The sequence below is a fragment of the Aphelocoma coerulescens genome, chromosome 20 (assembly GCF_041296385.1).
Source record: "Aphelocoma coerulescens isolate FSJ_1873_10779 chromosome 20, UR_Acoe_1.0, whole genome shotgun sequence".
In the NCBI taxonomy this organism is placed as follows: domain Eukaryota; kingdom Metazoa; phylum Chordata; class Aves; order Passeriformes; family Corvidae; genus Aphelocoma; species Aphelocoma coerulescens.
This window is the reverse complement of record NC_091033.1, coordinates 1,871,656-1,898,507: the sequence shown is the minus strand read 5'-3', so window position 1 is coordinate 1,898,507 and position 26,852 is coordinate 1,871,656. Positions and strand designations below refer to the sequence as shown.

The following is a 26,852-nucleotide window of genomic DNA, read 5'->3' as shown; positions in this document are numbered from 1 at the left end:
GAGCCCCGGGGCTGTCGGGATGTGTCACTGGGGGGTTCAGTCCCACAGCTCTGCTCACGGGCAGCTTTTAACGCCTGCAAAGCTCAGGTGGGCACAGAGCCCCTGCTGAGGTGCCCCCTCAACAGCCTGGGCAGGATTAAGTCCCTGTAAGAGGAATTGGCCCAGGACACTGCACAGATCCCCTTTGGCCTCAGAAAGGCTGTCGGGCTGTTTGACAGAGTAGTTGGGAGGATGAGGCTGTTCTGTGCTCCCTGCCCTTCACTGCTCGCCACAGCAGGACCCTGGCAGGGCTGGCAGCCCTGGCACAGCCATGGCACAGCCCTGGCACAACCCTGGCACAGCCTGTGGGAGCTGGCAGTGCTGCCTGCGGGCACCAGGGCAGTGTCCTGCCTGGCCCTGCCCTGCCCTGGGGCTGCTGCTGCACTTTCCTCTTGATTTGGGGCCCATCCTGGCTGCAAGACATGCCTTGGTCAACGAGCCTTGCTCTGTGCCATCCCAGCTGCTTGGGCTGAGCAAACACGTTTGTGGTATGTGGCAATGCGGGCCCTGAAGCCTGGGGGAGCTGCCAGCTCCCTCAAACTCTTGGGCAAGGCTGGCTGCTGGCCAACCCCCTGCTTACCTTGGCCCACCCTTTAACCTCTTGTGCATCACAGCACTCAGGAGCTGGGCTTCCCCCATGCTGGGTCACGGCAGGGCGGGCTGGGGTGCCCACCCACTCTGACCCCTGTGCCCGGCTGTTGGAGCCTGCTTTGCCCAGAGCCACGCTGGGATCTTGCCACTCCTTTGGCATGCAGGGCTGCCTGTGCAGGCACCAGGAGCTGGGGCTTTCCTGGGAAGGTGCAGCTTTGCTGCCCTGGTGGCCCTGTGCTCACCCAAGCCCTCGGCAGGTGATGATGGAGAGCTCTGTTCCCACCTGCTGTCCCACCCTCCCCACTGCTCTTGGCCAAGGATTTGAGGGCTGGGCTGGCTCCTGCCTTGCTGCACTGGGGATCCCTGTGGGGCTGGGTGGAGAGGAAGAGCTGTCTGCTCTCAGATCCCTGTGCAGGAGGATTTGCCACCCGGGAGTGGTGTTTTAACAGCTTTTCTGGCACAGCAGGACCCAGGGGATGTGGAGCTGTGGGCAGCGTTTGAGCAGGCCCACTGTGGGCTGGGGACCTGCAGGACTTGCTCCCCGGGGAGCAGCAGAGGCTGGACCATGTTCAGGAGAGCACCTGGCCCTGGTGCAGCTGTGCTCTGGGGCATCATCTTCCAACAGCACCTCTCTGGCTTCTTCCAGCCCATTTCCCACAGCCCTTGCCGTTCTTTCCTTTTTCTGGGAGCCCCTGTGCAGCAGGCAGGATGCTTGGTGGGATGCTGGGGGGTTGGTGGGGCACTGAAGGGAGCTCTGCACTGTGGAGGAGCTGTCAGAGCCTCAGGCCACCGGGCTTGCTGGGTGGAGTGGGAGGTTGGGTCTGGTTGCCAGTGGTGCCACCTGGAGATGCTTGCCCAGCTCCTGTGTGCTCGCTGTCACTCAAGGGAGCCAGTGCTGAGGCAGTGTTGTCACTCCACCTGCTCCACAGGTCCCACCTTCCTCCAGCCAGAATCCCAGTGCTTGCCAGTGCAGCCACTGGTGTGGGGGCAGGTGGGGTGGGCGGGAACAGCCTGTTCCTCACTGCGAGGCTGTGCTTCGTGGTGGGTTTTGGGTGGGAAATTGGGAATGGCTGAATTCGGGAGGATGAGGGAAGGAGAGGGCTGCCCTAATGCTACTCTGGCTTCAGCTCGGCTTTTGTGCACAAGCCTGCTCAGTGAGTGAGAAGGTACCCGGGTTGCCGGGGAGACAGAGCCGTGGGATGTGGCGGGTGCTGCGGCCGTGCAAGGAGGACTGTGTCACCCTTGGCTGCCAGCAGGGACAGCCCCAGGGACAGTCCCTGACCGGATCGTGCCCCACCCTTCGCTGCCAGCAGGGACAGCCCCAGGGACAGTCCCTGAGGCTGTTGCAGGGGGCACAGTGCTGAGCCATGTGTGTGCCAAGAGGCCTCGGTGCTGTGAGCACCCTCACCGGTGGCTCCTGGTGGCTGTGGCTGCCCTGGATGGCGCCCTGAGGTCAGGGCAGGCTGGGAAGAGTCGGGTGGCTGTGGGTGCCTGTGGCATGGAGCAGGGCCCAGGCTCCAGAGCCATCGCCAAGTGTGTCCCCTGTGCCAGCCCCAGCAGGGTGATGCTGTCTGGGGAGGCAGGTGGCCTTGCCACCACTCAGCTCATCCCCCTGGTGACCAAGGTGGGCAGCCCCAACTCTTGGAAAGTCCAAGCTTCTCTCCTCTTCTAGAAGGGACCGGTCACGGACCACCTTCATGTGCCCAAGGGGTGCCCAGGGACTGGCGAGCGGAGGCACATGGTGCTGTGCCAGCCCAGGCTGGGTGGGGCAGAGGGCTCAGGCTGCAGTGGACTGGCTGAGCTGGAGCCGCCTCTGGATTTGTGTTCCTGCTCCTGCCTGAAGCTTTCCCAGTTCAGCTGGGAGGGCAGGAGCAGTGCCAGCCTCTGCCCAGGGCTGGTCCCTGGTCCAGGACCCTGGACACAAATTCCTGTGTTGGGATGTGCTGTGGTGGGGCCAGACCAGCTGTGGCTGTGGGATCCCTGCTCCCATTCTGGCTGTGGGATCCCTGCTCCCATTCTGGCTGTGGCTGTGGGATCCTTGCTCCCATTCTGGCTGTGGCTGTGGGATCCTTGCTCCCAGGGTGGGGCTCAGGGTGCCTGGGTTGGGACACTCCTCTCAGAGCAGGAGGTTCTGGTGGCTCTCTCAGGCTCTGTCCTCCTCGGGCTCTGCCCTTGGGTGTGGTGGGGAGGGGAGGCTTTGCTCCGATTTGCTTTTTGCTTCCCCTTTATTTATTTATTACTATGGTTTTTAGTTTTTTCTGCAGCCCTTCCTTCTCTTGTCATTTAATTGTCCAAGTTCCCTGAATACTTGTCACCTGCCTGAGGGTAGAATTTGAGACACATCAAAGGTAGCTGAGCTTCTGCAGGCGCTGAGCGAACATCCTCTGGGAGCTGGGGAGAGATTAAACAGCCAGGAAGAACAACTGCTGTGCTCAGGGTTGTCCAGGAGGTAAAATGGAAGGGCTGGGGGAGAGCGAGGGAAAAGCAGCAATATTTGCTTCCCAGAAAATGTCTTCCCTGTGCCTGGGAGGGGCTGGCATGGGGGACCCTCCGTGGGGGGAGGCCTTGGAGGGAGCTGGATGGGGGCACTGGAGGCTGGAGCAGCTCTGCAGCGGGAGCTCCGTGCCTCGCCCGGGGCTGGCCCTGGGACGGGTCGGGATTGGGGCTGTTTGTCGGGATTGGGGCTGTGTGGAAGGGGCTCAGCTCAGCTCCCCCCAGCCTGTGGGAGCGGGGCAGGGGGACAGCGTTCGGTGAATGGCAGAGCTGGGGGAACACCTGGCCTGGAGCCGCCGGGTTCTGAGGGCACGGCGTGGGCAGGGGAGGCCGGGAGGGGATGGAGCTGCAGCCGCTGCTGCCTGTGCCAGGGCTGAGTCAGGCTTGAACTGTCAGCTCAGCAGGGGCAAAAAAGGAGTTTTCAGCTTTGTCTTTGGGAGTGATACAAAGCAAATGGAATAAATCCCAAGCAGGGGCATTGTTTGTGGTGTCAGGCCTGGATCAAGGCAGCGCTTGGAGACGTGTCAGCACCTCGGTCTCTGGCCCAAGCCGGTGCCAGCTGCACCTTGTAGGCCTCAGCAGAGCAGCCTTTTGGGCTCCTTGGGGCTGCCCTGGCCCTGCTGGGGCCTGTGACCAGCCCCCTGAGCCTTGGTGAACCTGTGCTCGGGGAAGAATGGATTTTTGGGCTGTTTCTTTCGGTTTAAAACCCTCATAGCAATAGGCATTTTGTTGCAAAAAAAAAAAATCTCCTTACCATATCTTAAAAAAAAAAACCCAAAATAACCCACCTAAGACATTCTCCTCCACTTCCCAGAAAAACCTTAGGGTTTGATGCTGCTGGTGGGTGAGGCAGTGTGGGATGCTGTGCCCCAGCACATCCATATGCCAGCAGGGATGGGTGCCCTGGCTGGGGGTGGGGGCAGCTGGGGACTTTGGGGAGCAGCCAACTGCAGCTCTCTCAAGCTCCTTCAATGCCCAGGGTGCAGTGCCAGGGTGCAAGGGGGCAGTGCCAGGGTGGGAAGCTCGTGGGAGCCTCCATGTGCTGGTGGGTGCATTGATTTCCTGCAGCACTGGTGATCAGTCGGATTTTCGGGTGCCGAGTCAAAGGGAAAGCTTGGATTTACTCTGTACCTCTGACCTGTGAGAGGTCAGAGCTCTGCTAGAGACACCAGTGCTGGGGGTAGTTTTAGGAAGCCCCGAAAGGTCTGTTTTCCAGCTGGGATTTTCCATGGTTAAGACAGCAGTTTCCTGCTTCTCTTTGCAGCCAGGTAAGCTGGAAGGGAGATGAACAGCAGCATAAATTGCAGGCAGGGCCCAAAAAGACATTTGCAAGAGCACCTCTGTCCCTTGAGCTCCTGCCTGTTTCATTTATGGACCTGCTGCTCTTCTCCTGTGAACTCATAGTGTTTGCTTCCATGCAAATGAATTTTGAGGTGTTTGGAGGGATGTTGGCTTCTGTTGGCTGAGGGTGTTCAGCCTGGAGGGGAGAAGCCTCCAGAGAGGCCTCAGAGCCCCTTCCAGTGCCTTAAGAGCCTCCAAGAGAGCTGGAGAGGGACTTGGGACAAGGGATGGAGAAACAGGACAAAGGGGAATGGCTTCCCACTACCAGAGGGCAGGGATGGATGGGATATTGAGAGGGAATTGTTCCCTGGGAGGGTGGGGAGGGGCTGGGATGGAATTCCCAGAGCAGCTGTGGCTGCTCCTGGATCCCTGGCCCAGGCCAGGGCTGGACATTGGGGCTTGGAGCAGCCTGGGACAGTGGAAGGTGTCCCTGCCCATGGCAGGAGTGGCACTGGATGGGCTTTAGGGTCCCTTCCAACCCAAACCAGTCTGGGATCCCAGTCAGCTGGACTGGCTCTTGAGATGGACTCAGAAGGGCTGGAGGTGCTCCCATGTGTCCTTTTCCTTGCCCTGTATAGCATGTATCAGTTTCTGGAGGCAGCAGCTGGACCTGGGGTGGGAGGGTCTCATTTAGACTGCTGCTCCCTTTGCTGGAGGCCGTTGTGCCGAGGTGGGGCTGAGCTGTGGGGTGCAGCGGGGCACATCCCGGTGGAGCCAAATCCTGGTGCTGCGGCGGGGAGGGGAGGCTGGAGGGCAGCAGGGCCGGTTCCTGGGCTGCCCCGTGTCCGCAGCAGGGCCGGTTCCTGGGCTGCCCCGTGTCCGCAGCAGGGCCGGTTCCTGGGCTGCCCCGTGTCTGCAGCAGGGCCGGTTCCTGGGCTGCCCCGTGTCTGCAGCAGGGCCGGTTCCTCGGCTGCCCCGTGTCCGCAGCAGGGCCGGTTCCTGGGCTGCCCCGTGTCCGCAGCAGGGCCGGTTCCTGGGCTGCCCCGTGTCCGCAGCAGGGCTGCTGCTGGCGGCGGCTCCTGCGGGATGCCGGTCGCTAAGCAACCGGCAGAGGTGGAGCTTCCCGGGTACCATTCCCAGCGCATCCCTGCCCAAGCCCTGCCTGCCTGCTCTGGCATTCCCACATCCTCCCCTCCACGATGCTGCCCACACCACCCTGTTCTGGGGCAGGAGAGCACCCCAGGGTGTCTCTGGGCACCACCAAACCCTGATTTGGGGTTTCTCTGCCCAAGATCACTGAAACCCTTCCCTGGGGAAGGAAGATGTCTTGGAGCTCTGTTGACCCTTCTGCTTGGGATTCCCACCTCAGCACGACTTCCCTGCCTGGCTCTGGGAAGCAGGGCCAAAAGTGGGGAGCCCCAAGGCTCCTGCACCGTGAGACACCCTGCAGCCCTCAGGCTGGGTGTGTGGGTGGGCTGGCTGTGGAGTGCTGCAGGAGCAGCTTTCCCCTCTGGGACAGTTGTGCCCAGGGAGCCTGGATGCCTTGGGCCCTCCTTAGGTGCTGGCTGTGTTGGGACAGGGACACTCGCCTGAGTACAGGAGGGCTGGGTGGCCCTCAGGGTGACCCCAACCCTGCCTGGGTACTTTGTGGCCTAGGCTCCTGTTTCTTTATGCCCTTCCCAAGGCTGGGTGCTTGTAAGGCACTGGGAGGGTGTTTGGCTCAGGTGACACCCTGCAGGTGGGAAGGAGCCTTCTCTGTGTGCCTGGAGGATGGGGAGGATGTTCTGGGGGTAGCTTTAGCCCTTCAGTGCCTCCCCAGGGCTGGTTCACCACGTGCCACGGCACTGGAGGATGCTGTGTGCTGAGCACCTGCTTTCTCCCCAGCCTCCTCCTGTCCAGCCAGTGCTCCTTGCTGGACTTTGCTGGAAGAGCTGAAAGCCCCAGCTGTGCTGTCAGATTGTGAATTTCCCCTCTCTCCTCTGTTGGTGCGCTCCCTACTCTGCTGACCATGCAAGCCGTGCCTTTTGAAAGGTCAGTGTTTCCCTGCAAGGGGCACATTCCTGGCTTTACAGGGCTGCCTGGAGTGATGGAGGGGACAAGCTGGGCAGCCTCTGGCTGTGCAGGAAGTCCCAAGGGACTTCCAGAGCCCTGGGTTCTTCCCTGGAGCAGTGGGCAGGGATCAGGCAGTGGGGTGGGGTTGCTGGTGGCTGTGCAGGCACAGGGAATGCCTGGTTTGCTGCTGGATCCTGCCACAAGGATCTGTCCCTGATGCACCTGCTGCTCCCAAGTGCCACACTCCAGAATTCTGTGCTCTGGGCTGAGTTTTGGGGTCCCTGTGAGCCTGCAGGCAGGTGTGGCTGTGCTGGCATGAAGGTCCCCAGTCAGGGAGGGTACTGGTGAGCAGCAGGGATGGCTCTCACGGAGCCAAGGCTCTGCCTGGGAGCAGAGGATGGTTTTTCACCACTGGTGACAGAGAGGAACTTCTGCTTGTGCTGCTGAGTCCCAGGGAGAGAGTGAGGGAATTGGGCTGGAACTGGAGAGCTCTGGAATAGCATCATCCCCGTGGCACCTCCAGGGGCTGTGGGACTGTGGAGCTGCTGGGCAGGTGCCCTGGTGTGGCTGAGGGCATCAATAGGGCCTGGCTTTTGCAGGTGAGATGGGGGGGCCCGTGGGTGCCAAGGAAGCAGGAAAGCCCCCAGAGCACTGAGCGGGCAGGACGTGGTGTGCCCCAAGGACGGTGCTGTGACTCCAGGGCTCAGTGGTGGCACACGGTGGCTGTGGCACTGCTGCTGGTCCACTCCTGCTCCGGTGGGAGCAGGGGGAGAAACCAGGGGGGACTGGGGGCTGCAGAGTGTGCTGGCTCTTCCCTCTCCCTGCTCCTTGGTGTCTGGGCTGTGCTTCCATCTGGAGAGGCACTGGGTGCTTGCAGGGCCTGACCCACAGCTCTCCTGCCCGCCAGCTGGGACATCTTCATTTGAGCCTTAATGAGGCTGTGGAAGGTGTTTCTTGGCTTCTGAGGGGACACAGCAACTCATTCCTGGACTTATTTTCTCAGCTGGGAGGTGTCACTCAAAAGGGTAGGAGTGAAACCTTGTTGAAAGCAGCCCCAAACTTCCCAGGTCTGGCAAAAGGATCGTGTCCCACCGTGCGAGGGAGGACGCTGCCTTCGCATCCTGGCAGGCTCAGAGGAGGAGGAGGTGCCTCAGCCCGGCCCCCTGGGATGCAGCAGAGGCCGTGCTCCTCTTCCCTGGTTTTTCCTGGTGCCAGAAGGGTTGGGGCCAGAGCAAGCTGGAAGGAGGGTTTGGTCTCTTGGGATGGGCTCTGTCCCGGCTGCTCTCAGCAGCTCTCTGGCAGCTGTGTCATGGTGAGCTGCCATCGCTGCCTGGCTCGGGGGACAACTCCCTGTCAGTTTGGTGGCTTCTTTTCCTCCCCCCAACTTTCTCATGATTCATTGTTGACATGTGGCACGCTGCCTCTGGAGCTGCCGGGATGCTGATCTCCACTTCCAGGGTGTAGCTTTGTGGAATAAGCTCAGACTGCTCTATTAACCCCGGATCAGGGGCTGGCAGCGTGGGCAGGAGGTCACTGCCTGTGCCCTGCAGGCGATGATGCCAGGGGAGCACAGAGCCTGCGGAGGGGAGGCCCTTTGCTGCCTGGCAGCTCCGTGTGCTCCAGGGTCAGATGTCTCCGCGCTGCCTGGCTCGGGCATGATGAGTGAGCAGATGTCTGGGCTCCTGGCAGCTGCTGACATAATGTAAATCCATAATTGCCCAAACACACATTCAACACATGTCAATTAAGGCTGGGCTGGCTGCAGGGAGGTGGGAGACCCCCATGCCGTGGGCTCCTTTCGGGTGGTGGATCCCAGAGCTTGCGGAGGTGTCCGACAGGATCACTGCTTTCGTGTGTGTTCCCATGAGATCATCCCACCCTTACAGCCTTTGCTCTCCTGTTTTTCCCCCCCTTGACCCAATTCTTTGCTTGGCAGCTCCAGCCTGGCTGTCACACTCTGTGTCAGTGATGAGCCGCTGTCTGCTCTGTCTGCTTCACTGGTGCCTCAGCCTGGGCTTGGCTCCTTTTCCCTGCCTCAGCATCTGTGGGGAACTCCAGGTCAGGTCAGTGGAGCTGAGCATACCAGCTCGACAGCCTGAGCTTGCCACGCTGGCTCGGGGCTAGACAGCACCCACCTGTCTGGACAAAGGTGTCTGGAGTCACCAGCAAAGCCCTACAGGGCCTGTCCCCAGGAAGGGACCGGTCCAGCCAGCCTGGAGGAGCCCTTCCTGCACTCCCTGGTCAGGCAGGCTCTGGGCTGGACCCATCCTCTGTGCCAGAGGGACAGGAGTGGACGTGTCCCTGCGGTTTCCCTGGGAGCAGCCTCCCGTGCTCAGTCCATGGTGATCTCCTCCACTGGCAGGTTCAGACCTCTTTGCTCTTCCCTTCCTGGACTGCAGAATCATTCAGGTTGGAAAAGGCCTCCAGATCTTGGCTCCACCCTTTGACTGATCACCACCTTGCCAACTAAACTGTAGCCACATCCAATCGTTTCTTGACCACCTTTAGGAATGGGGACTCCACCACCTGCCTGGGCAGCTCCCTTCCAATGCCTGGCAACCCTTTCAGTGAAGAAATTTTCCAAGGTATCCAATCTAAATCTCTGCTGGTGCAACTTGAGGCCATTCCCTCTCCTCCTGTCCCTCTTCCCTGGGAGCAGAGCTTGACCCCCCCCGGCTGCCCCCTCCTGTCAGGGACTTGTGCAGAGCCACAAGGTGCCCCCTGAGCCTCCTTTTCTCCAGGCTGAGCCCCTTTCCCAGCTCCCTCAGCTGCTCCTGGTGCTCCAGCCCCTTCCCCAGCTCTGTTCTTATCCCTGGACATACTTCAGCCCCTTGATTTCTCTCTTGTGAGGGGCCCAGAACTGGACACAGCACTCGAGATGAGGAGCTGGTGCTTCCCGGTGCTGTGCTGCCATGGGGTGCGACAGCTGAGGTCAGGTTGGCAGGACAAGGTGACAGAGCTCACCTGGGCTGGTGTGGAACCTGCTCACAGGCTGGGGACCTGAAGGTGAAGAGGGAATGCTCTTGCTGCCCTTCATGTTCCCAGTGTGATGTTTTTGAGCTCAATAGCATCCTGCTGGGCAGGAGAACAATGTGCTCTCCTGCTCTGCCATCCTTCCCAAGGCTCCTGGCCAAGGCGTGGGCAGGAGCAGGCTTGGAGGGGACTGGGGCAGCGTGGCCGTGACCCTGCACATGTGTGGGGACAGGGAGGGATGTGTGGGGTGAGGCTCGGGGGAACAGAGGGACGATGCCTGCAGGCACCTGGTGGCCACAGGGAGGGTGGGATGAGGTGGATGGTGGTGGCAGGGGAGGAGCAAAGCTTGTCCCAGCAGCGCAGTGTCCCTGTGCGCCTGCAGGAATCGAGGTGCCCAGGGGATGCGGTGCAAGGTGAGCAGGAACTGCTCCCTGTAAATGGAGAACAGCAGGAAAGATTGTGATTGTCTGGGAAAAGACTGGGAGGCTGAAATGCCCCTCTGTGTGACTGACCTGAGCAACACTGGGGGAATAGCTGGACCTGAGGAGGGAACAGAGAGGGGGATTGAGAGAAGTGTGTGGGGATGAGGGGTCAGAGGAGGTTTTGCACCAGAGGGCAGATTTCGGTGCTGTGGTCACAAAGCTGTGCTGTCCCAGCTAACGGGGACCTGCAGCAGCCAGGCAGAGAGGAGGAGCGAAGCCCAGGGGCCATCCAGCTGCAGGGTCCATTCCCTTTGGGAGCAGCCAAGGCCCTGCAGGCGGGAGGAGGAACCGAATGTGTCGGGTTGGGCCCTGGCAGCGCTCGGTGCCCCTGCCCAGGTGGACAGAGAGGAGCTGCTGGAGCTGCAGGGTCCTCCCTGGGCAGCTCCACAGGGCTCTGGAGTCCTGCTGCTCTCGGAGAGCCTCTGGATTGGCCCTGGGAAGGACCAAGGCTGGAGCCTGATGGAGCTGAGCAGGCACTTACTTGGTGCTTGGGGTGGAGTCAGGTCCTGCTGGTCGGATGGTGGCTGCAGAGGGCTTCTGTGACCCACCAGGGCTGTTGGCTTCTCCGTGCAGGACGGGGCTGTCACTGCCACCTGATCCCTGCAGGGCTGGTCTGTGGAGGGGTCATGGAGGCCTGGGGACAGTGAGGAGCTGCAGAGCTTCAAAGAGTGGAAAGGCAGAAGGAGCTTTGCTCTGGCTGCTCAAGGTAGGGACAACAACAGCCCAGATCTGGAGGGAGGGAGGTTTGCTGAGAGGGAGAACAACTCTCTAAGCTGAGGAGGATAAAGCCCTGGCACAGGTGGTGGTGCAGGAGAGGAGTTACAGAATCCCAGACTGGTTTGGGTTGGAAGGGATATTAAAGCCCATCCAGTACCACCCCTGCCATGGGCAGGGATACCTTCCACTGTCCCAGGCTGCTCCAAGCCCCATCCAACCTGGCTTTGGGCACTGTCAGGGATCCAGGGGCAGCCACAGCTTCTCTGGACACCCTGTGCCAGGGCCTTCCCACCCTCACAGGGAACAATTCCTTCCTAACATCTGATCTGAATTTCTTTTGTTTTAGTTTGGAGCAGCTCCCCCTTGTCCTTTCATTCTCTCTCCATGTAAAAAGTCTCTCTTTATTTCCAGTGATCTTTAGGCCCTGCAAGGGGCTCTGAGCTCTCCCTGGAGCCTTCTCCCCTCCAGGTGAACACCCCCAGCTCTCCCAGCCTGGCTCCAGAGCAGAGGGGCTCCAGCCCTGTAGCATCCCTGTGGCCTTATCCACTCTCCTCTCCACCACGGAGTGTTCAAGGCTCGTCGGGCCGGGATGGATGGAGCTGCTCCCTGTGTGGAGCCGAGTGCATTCCAGCACCTCTTGGAGGTTGTCTCCCTGCGCAGGGGGGGCTGCGGGCCCGGGGCTCCCGCGTCAGCCGCATCCGGAGCCTCCTCACCTCTGTGAGTCAGCGTTTGGTGCCGATGATTCACGGCGGTGAGAGACAGCCACGGGCTGCTGCAGCGGGGATTAATGGGCTGGAAGGAGGGCAGCGCGGGAGGAGCTGGAGAAGATGTTTTCCCTCATCTTATCAGCGTTTCCCGAGCCTGGCTGCCAGGTACAGCAGCTCTTAGATGGGGAGATGTGCTCTGCCTGCCAAGGGAGCTCCAGCACATCTGGCACCACTGTAAATCATGGAATCACAGAATGGTTTGGGTTGGAAGGGACCTTAAAGCCCATCCAGTGCCACCCCTGCCATGGGCAGGGACACCTTCCACTGTCCCAGGCTGCTCCAAGCCCCAATGTCCAGCCTGGCCTTGGACACTGCCAGGGATCCAGGGGCAGCCACAGCTGCTCTGGGCACCCTGTGCCAGGGCCTCCCTACCCTCACAGGGAAGAATTCCCAATTCCCAATATCCCATCCATCCCTGCCCTCTGGCACTGGGAAGCCATTCCCTCTGTCCTGTCCCTCCATCCCTTGTCCCAAGTCCCTCTCCAGCTCTCCTGGAGCACCTCCTGGTGCTGGAAGGGGCTCTAAGCTCTTCCCAGAACCTTCTCTTCTCCAGGCTGAAATCCATTCAGCTATCCTGAACCAACCCAAGCACCATTGTTATGCTTCAAAAATCTTATTTGGGCATCTTTCCGTGTCTTTTCTGGGCTCGGATACCGTCCCCTGGAGCCATGAGAACTGCCCACAGGTACAGTGCTCTCGGGGCCTTGGCCCATCCTCGGTGCTGTAGCTCAGGGTGGGGTCAGAGGCTGTTCTGCAGCCTCAGTGCGTGGCCAGGCTGGTGCTTCCCAGCCCCTGCTTTCCTTATGAAGGACTTCTGCAGAGCAGGTGCCCTGTGCCAAGCTGGATCCTGAGAGTGGGGGCTTTTTTTTGGTTGCATTTTGCAAGGCATTGAGGAGTTCCCAGTTCGGCCCCAGTTTGGGTGTTTGTAGTGTCGGGGCACCTGGATGCCAGAGGATTCTGCCCGGCTTTGTGGGGGCACCAATGCTGCTGCTGTGAGCTCGTACAGAAGGGAGACTGGGGAAGTGTTTTCTCAGCAGAGCAGAGCCAAAGGTGGGTAGGAAAGGTTGTTCCAGGCTGAACGTCTTGCCATCCATCTGTGCCAAGGCTGCTGTGGGCTGGCTCAAGGGGGATGTCTGGCCATGGTCCTTCCCTGGATGCTATTTCTGGCTCCTGTTCAATCTCCTTTGACACCTTTTTAGTCCTTTTGTGTATCTGTGAGATGCTTCAGAGGATGGAAATTTCCAAGTTCCAGTTTCCCTGCAGCAGCTGGAGCCCAGCAAAGCCACACGTGTGCTTTAGGACTTGGGGACTGAGAGCTTCAAACCCTCAGGTTGAGGGGTGGGTGCTGTCCGGGGACTTTGGGGTTTGTGCAGGCTGAGGGAGGGGTCAGGGTGTGTTGGCTGTGCAGTGGTGACGCTGCATTAATGGGGATAAGCCATCCATTATAAATACATCCTGAGCAGCAAACAGGCAGGGAGAACAGCCTGGGCAGGGCTGATGGCTGCTCAGAGGCAGCCGGGAACGTCTAAAGGAGGTGAAGCAGGAGGGAATGGGAGTAAATCCCTTCCCCAGCACGGGGTGTGGGCACTTCTCACCTTGTGCAGCAGCACTGGGGCTGAGGGGTCCCAGCTCCTGGGGGATGTGGGGAGCTGATGTGGGGCTCGGTGAGGTGGGCAGGGGGCAGCTCCACTCCTGCTCCTCCAGGCTTGGTGGCATGGCCTGTCCCCTCCCTGTCACCTCCACAGAGGGTGGGGAGGGCTGGTGGCTCCTCTCTTCGGTGCCCTTGAGGTTTGTCCTACACAAGGAGCTGCTCTGGGGAAGGGGGGTGCTCCCCCCAGCAGGAGCCTGCCAGGGCCCTGGACCTGGCCAGCACAGCCCCTGGGGACATTTGCTTCTTTGGTTACATTTTGCAAGGCACTGAGGAGTTCCCAGTTCGGCCCCAGTTTGGGTGTTTGTAGTGCTGGGGCACGTGGATGCCAGAGGATTCTGCCCGGCTTTGTGGGGGCACCAATGCTGCTGCTGTGAGCTCGTACAGAAGGGAGACTGGGGAAGTGTTTTCTCAGCAGAGCAGAGCCAAAGGTGGGTAGGAAAGGTTGTTCCAGGCTGAGCCTCTTGCCATCCATCTGTGCCAAGGCTGCTGTGGGGCAGCCCCGGGGCGATGTCTGGCCATGGTCCTTCCCTGTCTCGGCTCCCAGGGAGCTTTGCTTCAGGGAGAGTCCCGGGGGTCGTGGGGACCCCAGGCACTGGAGCACTGTCCAAGATAAACTGGAAAACACAAGGAGAGATACCAGCAAGCCTGGCTGCTGTGGGAGGCCCTGGAGGCTTCCCGGAGCAGTGGGACACCCCTGTCCCACGGGACCTGGGGCATGGCACAGCATGTCCTGCCTCTGGGGTGGGGGCAGGTGACAGGACCCCGGTGTGGGCAGCTCTGGGGGCACCTGTGTGGGGCTGGGGGGTTCCCTGCAGTGCAGTTTCAGCCCTGGGGCAGGACTGAGGTCCCTTCTCCTCTGCACCCGAGTCCCCTCTGTGTCCCGGGGTGTCCCCTACAAGGAAGGTCAGAGCTGATAAAGGAAGCCCGTGTGCTGTTCCCACCCTGCTGCAGCTCTGAGCTCACTCGCTCTTTCTTCTCCCCTCTCTGATCCCTCTTGCATCCCTTCCCCTAAAAACATTTGTCTCTTATCTTTGATAATTGCCTGCAAGGCCTGAGCACCCCTGAGGCTTCTGAGCTGCCCTTGCCTTGGCAAAAGCTGAAAATTCTCTTTCTTCTCCTGCCCGGGCACCCACAGAGGGGCCATGTCCTTCCCTGCAGCATCCCAGGATCCTGGATACCAGGGGGATGTTTCCATGCATGGCAGAGGGTTCCTCCTCATCTGCCCTACAGATTCTCCTTGGAGCTGTGGGTCTTCCCCAAGGACAGGCTGCTCCCTGGTGTTCCTGTCCTGGTGGAGCCACCTTGTCCCATGAGTCGGTGCCCCACCCCTGTTCCTTGGTGTGGTGTGGGATCCTGGCATGGGCAGGGGGGCTGTGTTGCACATGCTTGTGTTATTTAGTCTCATTTGGGGACACTCTGGGGTTTTTCAGGGTCCCGGTCCTGTTTCAGTCTGTCAATGGTGGAAATGGGGCTCATGGCTGAGCAGCCACAGGGTCCCCTCTCTGTGACAAACATGGCTGGGAGAGGGTCAGGTGGGGAGGAACCAGAGGGAAGCCTGCTCTGGTGTCTGTAGATGTTCAGAAAGTGTGAGCCAGGCATCCCAAAAATGGAGAACTGGACTAAACCCCACAAATATTCAAATAGCAGCCTCCAGTGAGTGTTCTGAGGTGGGTGCTGAGGACAGACCTTGACAGGGACAAGTAGTCCAAGCGGGGTGTTTTGGGAAATGACTGGTGTGGGTGTGGATCAGCTGTGCCATGCCAGAGCCCCTGGCCTCCCAAATCCTCCCTTCTCGTGCTCAGACAGGGAGGGGGCAGCAAGGACACGCGTGACTGGGTGTGCCTGGGGTGCCCGAGGTGCCTTTGATGGCTGGAGGCTGCAGGGAATGATGAGCCCTCAGCTGGATTTAAACCCTCAAGGATTAATGGGGTGTTTCCCTGTCGGGGACCTGAGATGGCAGCTGGGTATAGGATGAGGCTGGTGCCAAATGCCAACACCCCTGCCAGGGCGAGGGGCAGGGAGGCTGCCTTGCTCTGACCGAGCCCCCCGTGCCTCAGTTTCCCCTGTGGGGATGGGGTGAGCTCGGGGAGGGGACACAGGGAGGATGTTCCTGTCCCCCAGCACGAGGCAGTCCCCTTCCCGCGCAGGGAGAGCCATCGTGCCCCGGGGGCCCAGAGCCAGCCCCGAGCGGGGTTGGTGCAGCCGGGCCCCAGCGCCCTGTCCCCGCTGCTGCGGGCATCCCCGAGCTGTGCCAGCCCTTCCTTCCCCCGGGCTGCACTCCCCTCCTGCCCTGTGGCCATGCCAGGGTCCAGGGAGGGATGTGCCCAGGGCTAGATTGGGGGGCGTTTTCCAATTGATTTTCCAGCCTTTCCAGCACAGCAGGGATTGACTTTGCCGGCCCTCCCCTCCCTCCACCCCAGCTTTTTTTCTACCCGGTTAATGAGGAACATGTTGGTGCTTGAAGTCAGAGGCTCTGTCAGCAGCTCTCTGCCTTCCTCCAGGTTCCCAAATGCCTCCAAAAGGATGGCTGGCAGCTTTGCCAGAGTGATGGTGCAGGGATGAGAGCCCTCTGCCCCCACAGCATCCCCTGCTGGGATCTGAGGACTTCCTGGGACACTGAACTAAAACCAAAGCCCAGTTCAGCCCTGACCTCTTCCAGGACTGAGCTGTGTCCCGCTGTGGGCCAGGGGAGCTGGCTCTGCTTCCCTGCCTGAGTCACCAAATCGTGCTCGGGGTGGCAGTGGGGGATGCAGCCAATGCCCTCCTGTGCCATGTGGGACCACAGGGATGTGAGGAAACAGTGCCACGGGGTCAGCAGGAGCAAGGGAGGTCTCTCCAACAGCACTGCCTGTGCAGGAGCTCGGCTCAGTGCTTGCTTGGGGGGCACTTTTGGGGGCAGGGGGGGCACCTGTGAGGTCCCCAAGCTGCTCCTTCCTCCAGGAGGTATCTTGGTGTGGTTTCTTGGTGGGTGAGGAGGTGCAGGATCAGGCCCAGGCCCATCTCCATGGGATGACTCAGGAATTAGCTGGGTCCTCGCTGAGCCTGTTGTCACCATGGCAGTTGGGGGAGGCTCTTCTGGGGGGTGGCACCATGGCTGATGTCCTTCTGCTGGCCCCATCCCTGCGCTGGAACACAGGTGAAGGTCTCTTAGGCCCTGCCTCCCCCTCCAAAGTGCTGCCTGAGTTGGCCTGTGCCAGCCCAAAGGGTTCATTTGCCTCTCCTTAGAGAGAAAATGTGGGAGCTCATCCATGGAGTGCCAAGAGGACGGGGCCAGGGACAGCCCCAGGAGCCACGGGCACAAACTGACACATAGGAGGGGCCCTCCGAGCTCAGGACACATTTCTGCACTGGGAGGGTGGCCGAGCACTGGTGCAGGTGCCCAGGGAGGTGGTGGAGTCTCCATCCCTGGAGAGACTCAAAAGCCACCTGGACACATCCTGGGCAGCCGGCTCTGGGTGGCCCTGATGGAGCAGGGGGCTGGGCAAGGTGACCTCCAGAGGTGCCTCCAGCCTCCCCCAGCCTGTGTTCCACTTCTTGAGCACAATGCAGTGGCCTCTGGCCCGGGAAGCGTGCACGGGTTCAGCAGGGCACAGTGTGGTTGGTGCTCCATGGGCACAGTGAAGGTGCTGATGCTACAAGGCCCAAGTGCCAGCAGGACCCCCTTTGAAACCTGTAGCTGTTCAGGTCTCCCCAGTCCTTGTGCACCCTGGGGGTCTCACAGTCATGGAGCCACTGAGGCTGGAAAGGGATTCTGTGTGTCCAGTCCAACCCTTAACCCTGCACTGTCAAGGCCACCACTCACCCATGTCCCCAAGTGCCACATCTGGATGTCTTTTAAATTCCCCCAGGGATGGTGATTCCACCACTGCCCTGGGCAGCCTGTGCCAGTGCCAGACTACCCTTTCCATTAAGATTTTGGAGCCAATAAGAGTTTCCACAGGCCCCTCTGCAGTTAGTGGGTAGTGGATGCTCTGGGTTCCTTCCAGCCTGGCACCCCAGAGCCTGAGCCCCTTTCTCTGGGTCCATCATTGCTTCCTGCCAGGGATGGAGGGAAGACCCTTCCTGCCCTGCTAACCTATGACACCTAGGCTGCCTGATGGAGCCACCCAGGGGCTCTGTACAGCTGTGGGTGACACCAGCCCTGACCAATGCTGAGCAGCCAAGAACTGGTAGCCCCCAGCCCCAACCCCCAGTGGCTGCACCCTCCTGGAGTGGGGGACGGGGAGAGATTCAGGGCTGGAAGTGCCATCGGGGATGCTGAGGCTGCCCAGGCACGGTGGGTGCTCCCATGGGGGCTGCAGGATCTGGGGGAGCTGCAGGCCCCACTGGCCCCTGGCCGGCCTGAACTGTGGGGATTGCATGGTTGAGGTGCTGGATGAGGGTGCAGACCAGGCAAGGATTTTGGAGGAGTACGAGTTCACTGGGAAGTGTGGGATTACTGGTTCTCCCAGCTGCAGGCTTCTGTGTTTGAGACTGGGACCCCCGGGGCTGTCCCAGTTCAGCGGCTCAGGAGTCCCTGTGAAGGTGCCCAGCCCCGGAGAGATCAGGGAGGGCTGTGGGGGCTGCGACCCCATCCCTGCCCATCTGGTTCCCCCAGGGCTGATGTTCTCAGCTGGGGGAACAGTCCATGAGCATCCCAACCCACGGGTACCACTTGGGGAGGTACATGGGTACCACTGGTGAGCAACTGGGCAGGCGGGGTTTCTCCCTCTGCATCCAGCGTGGTCACCCACACAGTGGGTGCCTGTATCCCGACAGCCAGAGCCTGACAGGAGTCTCCCAGCACGTCCCCAGACTTGTGCTTTGTCCCCTTGGGTTCCTGATAGCTCGGCATGCCCGCGACTCCATCAGCGTGTGCCAGACCTGGTGGGTCCTGCCTGGGCACTGCTGCTCCCGCAGGCTGCCAGCACCTGGCCAGAATACCCCAGCCCCTGCCTGTGCTCTGGGTGTCCCCACCGCCTGCAGGACCTGTCCCTCTGCCCGCCGGGGTCAGCGCTGGGCTCCGGGGGACCCCCTGTTGCGTTGTGGGGTGCGAGCACCCCCGCAGAGTGTCCCCCCCGTGTTTGCTCTGTGGGGCTGTCCCTCCCGGGGCACGAGGAGGGGACGTGTGCCCCGGGGACAGGGATGTGCCGGCTGGCACGCTGGCACTTCACCCCGGACAGGGCCCATGAAAGAGCCTCTGTTCAGCCGCCGCTGCCGGGACAGCTCGGAGCGCCTGGGGCGAGCGGGTGCCGGGCTCTGGTGGCAGCGCGGTGCTGGCTGCACCCTCGGGGGGCCGGGCAGTGCAGGGCAGTGCCAGCTCAGCTCGGCATAAAGACGCGCAGCCGAGCTCTCCCTCCCGGCCGGGCGGGCGCGGGGAAGGATCCCGGCAGCAGCGCCCGGCCGGGATGAGTCAGGTGTTTGCGGGCACGGGGGCGGTGGGGCTGGCACCGGCACCCCCGGGGGACGCCCCCGGCACGCCTGGGGGGGCAGCCCGGCAGCCCCGCTCCCAGCTCCCATCCCGGCTGCGGCTGCAGTGCACATCCATCCATCCATCCATCCATCCGCCCGTCCGTCACCGCGCGGGGCGTGGGAAGAGGCGGCTCTGCAGAAAGCGCTGCCTCGGACGCAGCGCCAGCCCGGCGGGATGAGCCGCGCCGGAGCCAGGCGGAGCTGGCACCCAGGTAGGGCGATGCTCGGCCCTGCTGCCGCTGCTGGCCCGGGCTGTAGCCAGCAACGGGTGCCTGGGGACGGCCGGGTGGGATGCGGCTCCGGGAGCCTGGCGGCGATGGGGGCGGTGGGACTTGATCTTAGAGGTCTTTTCCAAACTTGGCGGTTCTATGATTCTATGACGGGGCGCTTTTACAGCTCGGGACACTGCAGAGCTCTGCCCCTGCCAGTCCCCGTGAGGAGATCAGGGTTCAGTCCCCAGGAGCAGGGGATGCCCTGTGTTTCTGATCCCCCCCTCACCATAAACAGCTCATATGATTCTCTGGCCCTGCTGCAGAGCAGCACAGGAGAGCTCTTGGGCTGCACTGCGGAGCAGTTTGGGGATTTGTGTGGGGATTTCCTGTGCCAGGGGGTGAGGGCCCAGGAGTGGCACTGGGGCTCAGGGGTGGCACTGGGGCTCAGGGTGCTGTGTGCTGCCAGGGCTCTGGGGCTGCTTTCCTTGTTTGCTGTGTCCCTGGGTACCCAGGACTCCCCGCCGGGCTCCCCTCAGGTTTCCAGGATGGCTGCAAGGTGCTGCCTGTGCTCCTGTTCCCTGCCAGCTCAGCCCCTGCCCCCTTGGGGTGCCACAGCCCTGCTGAGCATCTCTGTTCTCCTTGGAGGCTGGCAGGTACCTGGCCCCTGCCCCGTGCCACGCAGCTGCTGCCACCCCCACAGGCTGCTCCCTGTGTCTGTCTGTCTCCGAGGCAGCATCTGTCCCCCAGTGTTATCCCACCGTGTCATGGGGGCTTCGATGCCACCCTCAGCCCCACGGGCCCTTGGCAGGGGTGAGGGTTGTCACTGGGTTGTCACCCATCTCTGTGGAGCCCAGTTTGGGCACTCAGCAGGGTCTGCTGCCTGTCTGTGACCGAGATGCTCCAGAGGTGAAGCCTCATAGGTGGGCAAGAGCCTCTGTAGAGAGCGAGGGGGGTATGGGGGAGCCCAGGCAAAAAGGAGGATGCTCAGCCTTGGAAACTCCCGGCAGCTGGGAGTGACTGGGCAGGGGAGGGGGAGAGCAGACTGCAGGGAAGGGAAGGGAAGGCTCTGGGAGAGCAGCACTGCAGAGGCTGGAGCTGGGATGTGCTGGGAAGGTGCTGGGGCAAAGCAGCTGGGAAATCCACACTCCGGCTTGAAGGGGAAGGAAGAGGAAAACACCGAGGGGAGGAGGAGCAGGCAGGCAAATGATGGGAGGAGATTCCAGGCATGACAGGCAGGTCTGCCTCTGATCCTGCTAAGGCTTCCTTTGCAGTCACCATTCCCACGTGTTGTTCTGTAGTCTGGAGCTCCCTCCGGCTCCAGCCCTCTTCCCTGAGGAGAACATCCCCCAGCCCTCGCTGGAAACTGGGCACGGGGCACCAGGGCCTGTGGGTGCCAGAAGGAACCCTTTGGCTGCTGCCCTGCACAGGGCAGGGTCTCGGGGTCTGTGTCCTGCCTCCAACAGCCTCAGCACAGGAGCTGCTCCAGTGGGACAGGCACGAGCAAGGCTGGGTGCTGGGAAGGGCTGGGACAGCGTGGGAAGGCTGGTGCCCAGTGGGATGAGTCCTGCTCCTGCTGTGGGAAGTGTTTAGAAAGAAATTAAATGATGTGGTGTCCATCAGGTTCTCTGCAGTTGGGGTGTAAACCTCTTCTACGGGTCTGTGACAGCAGGTGCTTCAGTGAATTTGTCCCTTGGGCAGCACGCTGGGATCTGTGTCCTTTCTGCAGCCATGGCCCCCACTCCAGGGGCTCTGTGGGGCAGCAGGAGCTGTTTGCACACGGAAGGTGCTGTGGGATGGGCAGGGCTCCATGGCCGCTGCTCCCTGTCCGTGCTGCGCTGCCCCCTCCCAGCAGGGACAGCTCCTGCCTACAGCACAGAGCTGCTCCAGGGCAGCATCTCCTTCTGCAGCCATGGGAAAGGCCATGGGCAAAACAGAGGGACAAGGGACTGGGACGAGCAGTGTGAGTGCTGCTCGGGTCCCTACAGAGCCTGAAGGTGCCCCCAGGGTGCTGAGCACCCCCAGCCTGGCACCGAGGGTGCTGGTGGTCCTCCCACATGTCAGCCTTGGTGTCCTTCAACAGCTCCGGGTGACCAGGCTGTCACGGAGGGTGGCAGCGTCCCACTGCTGGTGCCACCATCCCCAGGGGCTTGGTGCTGCCAGGCTGGGGCTGAGCCTCGCTGCAGCAGCACTGGGGTGAGCAGCAGTGCTGGAGGAGCCCCGGCCTCCCCACTCAGCCCCAGGGTGGGCTGGGAACAGCTCCTGAATGCGGCCCTTGTGGCTGTGCCCGGGAGCGTGGCAGTGCCAGCGTGGTCCCTGCATCGGGGCCGTGCAGCTGCAGGGCTCAGCTGCAGCGGGGCTGTGCCCGGGGCCGTGCCCCTGCCAGCCCTGGCTCCTTCAGTCAGCTCCTGGCCCCAGCAATGACCCCGTCTGGGGACCAGAGCCTTCCCAGCACGGCTGCAAGGCCAGAGCCTGAGGGATTCCCTGCCCTGGGAGCAGGGAGATGGTCCCTGGGCATTTGCCAGGCTCCCTCCCAGAGCTCTGCCCCCTTGGCACTGCTGTGCCATGCTCTCACTGGCTTCAGCTGGAAGTCAGTCCCTGAATCAGGCTCCACCATCAGAAGGTTGGAATTGGAGCTCAAGATGCAAAAGTGAAGTGGGATGAATTCCCAGCTTGCTACCCTTAAAAACCCCCTCATTTCCTCAGGGATCACGGCGGGGAAAAAGGAGTTTGGAAGAAAGTTTAGAAATGTCAAGAGAAAAGCTCAGCATGTTTTTGCCCCAAAGTTGTCATTTTAGAGATTTCATGTTGATTAAAAATTCACACACTGAGATCCGAGCGGAAGCGCTTGGGAATGATCTGCACAGGGATTGGGGCTGGGAGCGAGTAACTGCTTGAATTTGCAGTGGAAAAACAGCAGCCCTGTTTCCTCTGTGGAAAAAACAAACCACTGGTGACCTCTGAAGGCTCCTGGTGGCCTTGGCCGAGCAGTGGGGGCTGTCAGGAGGAGCCGATGCTGCTCAGGGCCGGTTGTCCAGCCTGTCACGGCCAGGAGGACGTGGCCCTGGCAGAAGGGGGTGAAATCCTGGGCCTTGGGTGTGAACTGAGGCTTCTGTGGTGACCACACAGCCAGCACAGGCACGGGAGGGGAATGTTCCCGGGGTCTCCTGGCTGCAAATCCGGCGGAAGGCGTAGGCTTGACTCCCTGTCTTCTCCGTCACCTCCTCTCCGTTCCCTCCACCCCCAGAGCCAGTTTTAGTCATTTTCCTGGGAAGGTTTCACATCTTCCCACTGCTGAGGACACCTGAAGGGCAGCAGTGGGACAGGAGCTGTGGTGTGGGATGGGTTTGCTTTGTAACAGTGAGGGCGGGGGTGCCACAGCTGAGCCTGAGCGTGGATCCTCCAGGGATGGGGCATCCAGAGGGTCCTGGGCAGGCTGGGGAAGTGGGCTCATGTGAACCTCATGAAGTTCAGCCAGGCCAAGTGCAGGGTCCTGCACCTGGGTCAGGGCAGCCCCACACCAGCACAGGCTGGGTGGAGAGCAGCCCTCAAGAAGGACTTGGGGGTGCTGGTGGTGACAAATTGGATGTGACCCAGCCATGGGCACTGGCAGCCCAGAAACCAAACCTGCGCTGGGCTGACCCCACAGCGTGGGCAGGGGTCAGGGGGGATTCTGCCCCTCTGCCCCACTCAGGTGAGACTCCACCTGCAGAGCTGCCTCCAGCCCTGGGGAACAACATCAGAAGGACCTGGAGCTGCTGGAGTGAGTCCAGAGGAGGCCATGGAGATGCTCCAGGGCTGGAGCCCCTCTGCTCTGGAGCTGAGCTGGGAGAGCTGGGGATGGTCATCTGGAGACGAGGAGGCTGCAGGGAGACTCCAGAGCCCCTTCCAGGGCCTAAAGGGGCTCCAGGAGAGCTGGAGAGGGACTGGGGACAAGGGATGGAGGGACAGGACACAGGGAATGGCTTCCCAGTGCCAGAGGCCAGGGATGGATGGGATTCTGGGGAGAAGCTTTTCCTTGTGAGGGTGCTGAGGCCCTGGCACAGGGTGCCCAGAGAAGCTGTGGCTGCCCCTGGATCCCTGGCAGTGTCCAAGGCCAGGTTGGATGGGGCTTGGAGCAGCCTGGGACAGTGGAAGGTGTCCCTGCCCACGGCAGGGTCTGGAATTGGAACAGAATCTGCAGGCACTGCTCAGGGCTGCTGGTGTGGCTGCTCTGTGAGCAGGGTGGGTGATGTGACCACAGGGTCACAGATGCTCCAGCTGAGCCACCTTATGCAGCCACAGCCTTCGCACTCAGGTGGGGATGATCCCAGCAGGTCCTGCACAGCTGGACGTGGCCTGGTGGGGAGCTGGCAGGGCCTGAGCAGCCTGAGTGGAGAGTGGGTGATGGTCCAAAGGGTGCTCCATGACCTGTGGAGCGTGGACCCTCCTGGGACACCTTGTCAGCCCGTGCTGTGTTGGCATAAAAGGTTTCCAAACCATAAAGGTTCCAAAAACCACATTGCTGAGCATCCCAGTCTGGAAAGTGCCTTCCCCTCCCTGTTCCTGGCCTGGGTTTGTTTTGCAGGCAGCTGGGGCTGGAGGCAGGAATCCACAGGGTCCCACGCTGGCCGTGGGAACCCAGCGTGCTGCTGCTGCTGGGGTGGCCAGAGGGGAGCAGACCAGCCAGCCCGGATGCGAGCTGTGGAGCTGTCCGTGTTTGCCATTTCCTGTGTCAGTGCAGCCTTCCCCTGACTCACCGCCTGGCTTTTCCTCCCACTCCTAGAGAACACAAGAGCAGGTCCCGGCGGGTGCAGGCTGTGGGAGCAGGGGGTCAGAGCAGCCTCACTGCCTGCTGTGAGTGCAGGGATGGGGCATGAGCCCGTGCATGCCTCTGCTGGGTCCCTGTCCCTGGTGGCTCCCTGTCACCGGTGTCCCTCCCCACTGCTGGCTCTCCTCCTCCAGCTCAGAGGATGAAATCCTGGTGTCCTGTGCTGCTGCCACCAGCCCTTTGCAAAGCCACCTCCTGGCACAGACAGGGAGCCGGGGCTGGCAGTGGATCTGTGCACGGACAGGGAGCTGGGGGCTGGCAGTGGATCTGTGAGCAGACAGGGAGCTGGGGCTGGCAGTGGATCTGTGCACGGACAGGGAGCTGGGGGCTGGCAGTGGATCTGTGAGCAGACAGGGAGCTGGGGCTGGCAGTGGATCTGTGCACGGACAGGGAGCTGGGGGCTGGCAGTGGATCTGTGCACGGACAGGGAGCTGGGGGCTGGCAGTGGATCTGTGCACGGACAGGGAGCCAGGGCTGGCAGTGGATCTGTGAGCAGACAGGGAGCTGGGGCCGGCAGTGGATCTGTGAGCAGACAGGGAGCTGGGGCTGGCAGTGGATCCCTGTGAGGCAGAGACGGGCACATCCCAAGCCTGTCGCAGCCTCCCCGAGCAGCCAGGGCATCCCAGCGGCGGCTGCCCGGGCAGCATCCCGCAGCCGCGGGTGACAGCTCCCGTCTCTCCCCCGGCGGCGGTGAGCAGCGCGGTGACCGGCGGTCATGACAACGGAGACGGGCCCCGGCTCGGAGGTGAGGAACGCGCAGGAAGAGGCTCCGCAGCAGCAGCTGGAGGCGGCCGCCCAGGGCCCCACGGGCGCGCCCAGCCCCGCCGGCCGCGACACCGACCCCAATGAGAAGCCCGGGGCACAGCCCGACCCCCGCAACATGGAGCCGGTGAGCGGGCACGGCCGGGGACGGGGCACGGGCAGGAGCCGCGCTGGAGGGGACGCGCCACCGCTCGCTGCTGCCCGCTGAGGGGGGCACGTCCCCGGTGCCCGAGGGGGACATCCCCGGGAGGAGCCTCTCAGCCGGGGCTGTGCCCGCTGCCCCAGCTGCCCGCAGGGCTGCTGGCAGGCAGGACAGGCAGCAGGAGCCGTGGCAGCCCCGAGTGCCAGCGGGGTGGGGATGGCACTGCTGGCCGGGGCACGGGGACAGAGTGGCGGCGGTACCGTGTCCCCAGCTGAGCCGGCCCGGGCGGGGCTGGGAGCCCCGGCTGCGCCCAGTGTGGGCTGGGGAACTGCTGGGGAGCTGCGCTGCTGCACTGGTGGTTGGGCAGGGAGGATTTGGGTGCTGAACTGACCCCGGGTGTCCATTTTCCAGGGAGCTGGGCTGTGCTGGCAGTGTGGGTTGGTGGGACTGGCCTGCGCTGGGGACGGCCCCTCAGCGGCTGCCCTGCTATGCTGAGCAGAGCCTGCCCCCTGTGCCCTGTGTCCCCGTGGCAGCGGTGCCAGGTAACCCTCTGTGCATCCCCGCTCCAGGGCACAGACATGGAGGACAAGGACTACAGCGAGACCGATGGACTCTCTGACAAAACAACTCCCAGCAAGACCCAGAAGTCACCCCAGAAAACCACCAAGAAAGTGAAGAGTGCCCTGTGCAGGGTGACCCTGCTCGATGCCTCTGAGTATGAGTGTGAGGTGGAGGTGAGTCCCAGATTTGGGGGCCTGTGCTGGCACCAAGGAGGAGACACTCCTGGGATCCTGCCCAGTCCAGAGAGTCCTCAAGGACAGGACTCTTCCTAGGACAGCTTTGTAGCCCCTCTCTCCTAGGGAAAAAACCACCCCCAGAAATAGCCATTTAAGCTGAAATTTCAAAATGAATTAAAAATCTGTAAAGACCCTTGCAGGGAATTTCAGCCTAGTGAAACCAAATTTGGCAGCTACTCACAGGGGAAAACAGTGTCTAAGTCAGAAGCTTAATGGCTGGGGATAGAGCTCTGCCCAGCAGTTCAGGCACCTGGCAGTGGCTGCAGGGAGGGATAGGGGACACACAGCTGGCAGTGGCTGCAGGGAGGGACAGAGGGGACACACAGCTGGCAGTGGCCACCTGACCACTGGGAGATGCTGCGGGGCTGCTTCAGCCACCATCAGCACGGGCACCTCTCCCTTCCAGGACAGCTGGGGGACACCCAGGATTCACTCAGGAGCTGGGGCTGGTGTTTGTGGAAGGTTCTGGTGGCCCTGCCATGGGGACAAGGCAGCAGGGAGCTGAAGGACATGCCAGGAGCCCCTGTTCCCATCTCCAGCACTTGCTGCTGTCTCCTGTCCCCAGGCTGGGAAGGCAGCGCTGCTCCAACCTGCACCATCAGGCAGGAGGGAGGGAGGGACATTTTTAAGGACTAACAGTTTTGCTTAAAAATGAAAAGCTGGGGTTGTTCAGGAGCCTGAACCTCAGGGATCTGAGAGCCTTTGCCACAGAGGCCTTTGCCCTGGCTGTGGCCAGGGGCACAGGGGTGTCTGCTGGCAGCACAGAGCAGATCTGTGTGTGGGTCCTGCCTGCCCCAGGGCTCAGCTGCCTGGATTGATGAACAGAGGGGATGGGAGCAGGGAGCAGCCCAAGGCTGGCTGGGGGGTCTGGCCCCTGCCCATGGCAGGGGAGCAGGGCCTTTGGTCCCTGTGCTGTCACTTTAGCAGTAAAATTGGTCACAAAGCTGTGGAAAGATGGGTTGGCACCAGGAGGAAAATCTTCCTGAAGAAGGAAAGGAGCGGAGTGTCCCAGGGGCTCACGAGCCCTGACAGAGTCATCCTTCCCTGGCTTTCCCCGCAGCACTGGCCAACCAAACTGGGATGGCAGGAGAATCTCAGGCCACAGGTGCTGGCAGAGCAGAGCAGAGCAGAGCAGAGCAGAGCAGAGCAGAGCAATGCCCCTCACCACGTCACCCAAAGATGTGCTCAGTGGTGCCAAAGGGTGTCCCGGAGCTGCAGAGATGGGGCACCACTGTGGGGACACCCAGGTGGTCCTGGGGCTGCAGGGATGGGACGTGGTGGAGCCCACGCTGGGTGAGAGCACCTTTTGGTGTTCACCTCAAGGGTGTCCAGGAGCCCAAGGCACCAGCTGACCATCATCTGTCCATGTCTCCAACAGAAACACGCCCGGGGCCAGGTGCTCTTTGACATGGTGTGTGAGCACCTCAACCTCCTGGAGAAGGACTACTTCGGCCTCACCTTCTGTGATTCGGACAGCCAGAAGGTGAGCACGGGGAGTCCCTCTGCAGCCACCCCCCCTAGGGTGGGGGCCCCCCTAACCTGCTGTCTCCTCGTTGCAGAACTGGCTGGACCCCTCCAAGGAGATCAAGAAGCAGATCCGCAGTAAGTGCCCGGGGAGGGTCCATCCTCCCCAGC

The 26,852-nt window shown here is 61.7% G+C and overlaps 1 protein-coding gene across 4 annotated transcripts in view; it reads left to right on the top strand.

Annotated features, from left to right (window-relative positions):
* Positions 1–26,852, top strand: part of EPB41L1 (erythrocyte membrane protein band 4.1 like 1) — a 64,510-nt gene that overhangs the window by 12,284 nt on the left and 25,374 nt on the right. For all 4 annotated transcript variants that reach the window (XM_069033879.1, XM_069033878.1, XM_069033877.1 and 1 more), the window contains exons 3-6: positions 24,215–24,405; positions 24,990–25,154; positions 26,596–26,700; positions 26,777–26,819. In XM_069033879.1, the coding sequence (XP_068889980.1) occupies positions 24,232–24,405; positions 24,990–25,154; positions 26,596–26,700; positions 26,777–26,819 (487 nt within the window). In that variant the 5' untranslated portion in view covers positions 24,215–24,231. The remainder of the gene's footprint in view (positions 1–24,214; positions 24,406–24,989; positions 25,155–26,595; positions 26,701–26,776; positions 26,820–26,852) is intronic.